A 6,406-nucleotide genomic window follows, 5' to 3' on the forward strand; every position below is an offset into this window, starting at 1 on the left:
TGCGCTAGCGTTACTGGTGTGCGCCCTGTTCGGCTGCACTGGTCTTTTTCTGGCTGATTTACTGTAGCTACAGTTCCACTGCAGCTACAGTACTTGTACATTATGTGATCCCACACGTAATCGAGTCTATACCACGTGCAGTTGCTACAGTACCAGCCGCTACAGTTACACCCTCTCACAAAAACCAGCTGTTACAGTAAACAGCCGGGGCAAAACCACCAGCCGAACAGGGCGGTGGTGTGGTAAGAGCATCTCCAACCAAGACCTCATATGCTCTCTCATTCTACTTTTGAGGGTCCAAAGCAAAAAAACGGCTCCAACGAAACTCTCATCCGACCCCCGACGGATGAGAGAGCCCTCATTTCCCCCGACGTCCTCCCAGATATAGGAGAGAGAAAGGAGCTCTCTCATCCGGCAACTTCCGCAACAGCTCCGCCTCCCGCGCCGGCGCGGAGCTCTCCCGCCAGGTACGAGTTCTCCCCCTTCCTCGTGTGCCCCCATCTTGCTGCTTTGGCGCCGTAGCATCAGGCCATGGATGTAGATTTTAGGGAGAGGGACAGAGGGGGCGGACCTCCGCCGGCGCCACTGGGGGCCATTCCCGCGCTGGACGAGAGGGCCAAGAGCTCGTATGTGGACGGCACGCGCAGATCTGCACGTCCGTGTTGCCCCACGCGCAGATCTGCTCGCCCTCGGTGAAATCGAGATGGGGGAGGGCCGTGCGCGGTTTCCTGATTGCCGTGCTTCTTGATTGGGTTCGTTGCCGGCCGGTTCCGCGAGATGCGGCATGGGTGCGCTGCGAACGGAATTCAAGCGCCGCCTACTCTCTCCCCACGCTGTTATTGCTTGCTTTTTTCTTTAGAAAAGACGGGACAGAGAGTGTGGAGGGTCTGGGTGGCGCGGGGCGTGGCTGCCGAATTCCTTTTGACGGCCGGCCTGCCTAATTCTTCTATTTGCCCCTTGCGCCATTGCTTGAGGTCTGAGCTGCTGCTCCCTCTGGCCTCTGCCGCCATAACTTGGATGCAGGCTGCGCTGCCCTGGACTCCGCTGAGAGCATGGAGAGGCGACCATGCAGCTGGATTCTAGTGTTTTTGAGCTTCTCCATAATTATGCATTTGGATTCTAGTGCTGGGCTGGGACCCAAATTAATTAATCGGACCAGCATGCAGCTATCCATCCAACCGATTGGGCATTATTAAATTTAGATGGATGTGCTCTTGTAATTTGATTCGTACATGATGTGTTTGCAATGCTGAAAAGGATGGTCTTCCAACTTGATTAATGCATCATGTGTTTGCAATGCAGGAAGGGACATGGATTTCTTCTCGAACCTGTTGGACCAAAATGGAGTGGGCAGCAGTGCTGATCTAGAGTGGGATGGAACCCAATTTCCAAGTCCACAAGAGGACCAGATGGTGGTGGAGGAAGCAGTTGTTGAGGTGGAAGCTAGTCCTGTGTTGAAAGGTAACAAGAAGAGAACCAGAAATTTTAGTGTTCAAGAGGACAATTTGTTAGTGGCAGCATGGCTAGAAATTAGCATGGATGCAGTTCAAGGCATTGACCAGCCTCGTGCCACCTATTGGGAAAGAATTCATGACTACTATCATTTGCACAAGGAATTTGATAGTGACCGCAACTGCAATTCTCTCACTCACCGTTGGGGTATTATCCTAGAGATGGTCAACAAATTCTGTGGATGGTATGGTCAAGTTCAAAGAAGGGCCCAAAGCGGAACGACAGAGCAAGATAAGGTATAAATTTGTTTAGAATCTTTCGATTGGCTAAAAATAAATATGGGCTCTGTATAATTTCTAACACATGTACCACTTGTGTAGGTACTGCAAGCTTGTGATGTATTCAAAAAAGAGGAAGAGAAATCATTCACTTTGCTGCATTGTTGGAATATCTTGAAGCATGAACAGAAATGGCATGAGGCATGTGCTAATAAGAAACAAAAGACATCCTCCAATTCAAGTCCTAGAACCTCTACTCCTGCAGCCAATGCGAGTGGTGTTGCTGCTCAAGAGGAGGGTGCCAGTCAGTCTACAGATGCTACCAATGCAAGGCCAGATGGTAGAAAGAAGGAGAAAGAGCGGCAACGCAAAGGTAAAAATCCCATGTCTCCTGGAGAAAATCTTTACATGGATGCAATGGAGAATTTGTGGGTTAAGAAGAAAGAGGTTGAAGAGCTGAAAGAGTTGAAAAAAAAGGAGCGCAATGATGACAGAATTGCAATAGAGATGAAAAGGCTTCAAGTTAAAATGGATGCAGAGAAGGAAAGGTGTGATCTGCAGCGAGAAGAGCTAGAACTAAGGAAAAGGATAGAAGAAAAAAAATGGAAGTAGAGAAGGAAAGGAGTGATTTGCAGCGAAAAGAGCTAGAACTAAAAAAAAGGATAGAAGATGATAAAATAATGAAAATGGACCTTACTGGTATGAGTGACCGACAGCGCCTCTACTATGAAAAAATGCAGGATTTGATCATTGCTCAACGCTTTGGTGGTGGTGGCTCCAATTGAGATTGTCATGCAATATGTCAGACTGCAAGATGATATGGACTATCTAGTTGAAGTAGTGTTATTCCTGTCATGTATGAACTATTAGTCTATCTTATGCTGGTCGTGTATGGACTATCTAGACTATGTCATGTATGAACTATTAGTCTATCTTATGCTGGTCGTGTATGGACTATCTAGACTATGTCATGTATGAACTATTAGTCTATCTTATGCTGGTCGTGTATGGACTATCTAGACTAAGTAGTGTTATTTCTGTCATGTGTGGACTATCATGCGAGAGTACCAAAATTGAGTACATAAACTGAGTACATATCATAAGATAGTACCAAATACACGAGTTACATACATAAGGGAGATACAGTTACATACATAAGGGAGATATAGTTACATACATAAGGGAGATACAACCATATGTAATAAATAATTAATACATGTCTCCATGACGTTGGCAGAGGTGTTCGATTAGATCTTCTCGAAGTTGAGAGTGAGTTTGCACATTTCGTATAGCATGATGAGCTTGCATGAACTCATGGAATTCATGTGTGCGATTACGTTCTTCACTCAGTGAAGGTCTAACAAGCTGCCCAACACCATCATAGCGGAAGTCTTCATTTCCATCTCGCTCATCTTCAACGATCATGTTATGCATTATGATACAAGCTGTCATGATCTCTCTAAGGGTTTCTTTATCCCAAAAACGAGCTGGTCCACGAACAATAGCAAAACGAGATTGTAGAACTCCAAAAGCCCGTTCTACGTCCTTTCTAACGGCTTCTTGTGCTTGACAAAAATATTTCTTCTTATTCCCAAGTGGAGACTTCATGCTCTTCACAAATGTTGCCCATTTAGGATAGATGCCATCTGCAAGATAATAACCCATTGTATAACTATGACAATTGATTGTATAGTTAACTTGTGGGGCTTCACCCTCAGCTAGCTTTGCAAAAAGATGTGAACGGTGAAGAACATTGATATCATTGTGGAACCCTGGCAAACCAAAGAAAGCATGCCAAATCCATAAATCTTGAGAAGCAACGGCTTCGAGAATGATGGTGGGCTTATGAACATGACCTGTATATTGCCCTTGCCATGCTGTTGGGCAATTTTTCCACTCCCAATGCATGCAATCTATGCTCCCAAGCATTCCGGGAAAGCCTCTACTCTCACCGATTGCAAGTAATCTAGCTGTGTCATGCTCGTTTGGAGATCTCAAGTACTCATCTCCGAAGACCTCGATAATAGATCTAACAAACCTTCTAAGACTCTCTACGACAGTGCTTTCACCAATGCGAATATATTGATCCATAAAATCTGCAGGTACTCCATAACTTATCATCATGTATGCTGCACAAATCTTCTGCAAACATGATAACCCAAGGCGTCCATTCCCCTCTCTTTTTTGAACAAAATAGTCATCATGTTGCTCTACAGCTTGCACTATGCGCATAAAGAGAGAACGACCCATTCTAAACCTGAGGAAAGAAATACGAATAAGAAAACACAAGAAAAGAATAAACTGAGAATTTCGAAACCAAATTGGAGGATTGAATGCAAACCTGCGGCGAAAGAAATTCGGACCATAGGTCGGATTCTCTGAAAAATAGTCATTGTACAACCTCCATGCGCCGCCTACTCTGTCGCGATGAATATACTCTCGACCAACCACAGAACCGCCCCATCTTGGAACATTTCTAGCTTTGTATTGTGTGTGTGCTATGTGTAATGCTGAAAGGATGAGTTCGTCATCGTCATCTGACGACGACGAGGAGGAGTCCAAGCGAGACAAAGAACTCATTTCAGTAGGGGAGGGAAGAATGACTTGGTGTGGGAACCAGAAGGGTGGACATGCATATATATAGCGAGCTGAAAAATATAGCCGTTGGAATTATGACCGTTTGAAATATGACCGTTGCAAAATAGCCGTTGTAAATATGACCGTTGCAAAAAAAATCCGTTTCAAATATAACCATTCGAAATATGACCGTTGCAACAAATCCGACCGCTGAAAATATAACTGTTGCAAAATACTATTTCCTGCAAAATATGATCAAAAAATGTTTATGTAAAACTATACTCATGGTAGTTGGTCCATGTCAATAAAATATGAGAGAGTTGAAAGTAAGGGGGCAAATATGAGGGGTTTGTTGGAGTACATTTTGAAGTAGGAGAGAGAAACTGGATGAGAGGTCCTCATATGGGAGAAATAGGAGGCCAAAAATAAGAGTTTGGTTGGAGATGCTCTAAGCGGTACCCGGCCGGCAAGGCAAGCGCCGGCGCCGCGCCCCAGCCTGCCTCCCCCCGATCCCGCCTCCCCCATCCCAGTCCCACCTGAAATCAATTCCTGCCGACGCCGCAACCGCATGCGCGGATCCCAGTTTCAAGGCGGGACGCGCGAGGGGGCGGCACGGCAGGCAGGCCCCCGTCACGCACGTCAGGCTGCCCTGCTGCCTGCGCGCCCCAGCCACGCGTACGAGGACGCCGCCGCCGCCGGACCTGGCCCCCACCCCCCAGGCGACGTGCCCGCGCTCCGCCGCGGCCGAGGCGTCCGCGGCTGTGTGTGTGACCAGGGGTGTGTTTAGTTCCCACCAAATTTCCAAATTTTCCATCATATCCATCACATCTCCTATCACATCGAAATATTAAATATAGCAAATAACTCATGCATGGAGTACTAAATGTAGTTAAATAAAAAAATTAATTGCATAGTTTTGATGTACGTTGCGAGACGAATCTTTTGAGCCTAGTTAGGTCATAGTAGGATAATATTTATCACAAACAAACGAAAAGTGCTACAGTGTGCTACAGTGACTGATGTGACTTTTTCTCCCTCTTCTCATCTCATCTAAACACAGCGCAGGCAGGTGTGCACGCAGGCTGTGTGTGTCACCGAAGAACGTAAGCTAGGCAGGTTCCGTCCAGGCGTCCAGCCCAGGCCCAGCAGCCTCCGGGACTCCAGGGGGGAGGGGGTCGGTCCCGTTCCTGACGCGCAGCGCCGCGCAAAAGGCGGCGCCGGTCGGCGGCGCGTGGCGCGGGCACCGCCTCCCTCCCAGCGCTGAAACGCTGGGGCCTGGGTGGGATGGACGGGTGCGGCGTCACCCGAGCAACTGGCCCGGCCGCGAGTGCGCTCCCACTCGTAGCAAAGAATTTCCAAGCCGTGCGCCAGCCGGCCCTCGTCACGGCGCACCCCCCACTCGCATGCGGCATGTCAACGCGCGGCGAGCCGGGTCGTGTCCGTGTTCTTCTAGTCTGCTCCTGTTCTCTGGTGCGCGCGCGGTGCCGCGGTTGATTGTTCTCAACGGCCGCGTCTCGCGTGGGTTCCATTCGTGGTCCAGGCTCCAGCGGGAAATCGATGCGGCGGGGTCAACGAGTCAAGCCCCCTGTCATTAACGGGGCCAGCGCGTGATTAGCGTGGGGGGCCACGCGCGGGTCCCCTCCCGCGACTTTTTCGAGCACGTTTAACGGCTGGCCGGAACCGGGAGGACCGGACTCGTTGGGAACATCTAGTGCTGATATGTGATCTCGGATTTTGTTTAGTTGCGAAATTTAAAATTCCAAAATTATCATATCGAAAGAGAATTTTATATACATGAAGTATTAAATAAAAAATAAAAAATAAATTGTATAGTTTACTTATAATTTTTGAGACGAATCTAATGAATCTGATTAGGTTATGATCAGACACTAAATTGTTACAGTAAACATGTGCTCATGATGTATTAATTATTTTTACTAAATTCATCTCGTAGTTTACAAGACGAGTTCTATAATTAGTTTTGTAATTAGTCTATATTTAATATTTTAAATGTACAAAGATTTCATTTCAAAAAATTTACACCGGCAACTAAACGAGGTCTGAAAATCCAACACGTCCCCTAACACTAGCAGTGCTAG

The 6,406-nt window shown here is 47.2% G+C and overlaps 1 protein-coding gene across 1 annotated transcript; it reads left to right on the plus strand.

Moving 5' to 3' along the window:
- The first annotated feature begins 294 nt into the window (after positions 1-294).
- On the plus strand, positions 295-2,667 carry LOC120688442 (glutathione S-transferase T3-like). The gene is made up of 3 exons (XM_039970765.1): positions 295-467; positions 1,303-1,748; positions 1,833-2,667. Exons 2-3 carry the CDS (start codon positions 1,311-1,313, stop codon positions 2,340-2,342), a joined length of 948 nt encoding a protein of 315 aa, XP_039826699.1. The 5' UTR covers positions 295-467; positions 1,303-1,310; the 3' UTR covers positions 2,343-2,667.
- Positions 2,668-6,406: the final 3,739 nt, after the last annotated feature.

The sequence above is a fragment of the Panicum virgatum genome, chromosome 9N, assembly GCF_016808335.1.
Source record: "Panicum virgatum strain AP13 chromosome 9N, P.virgatum_v5, whole genome shotgun sequence".
In the NCBI taxonomy this organism is placed as follows: Eukaryota; Viridiplantae; Streptophyta; class Magnoliopsida; order Poales; family Poaceae; genus Panicum; species Panicum virgatum.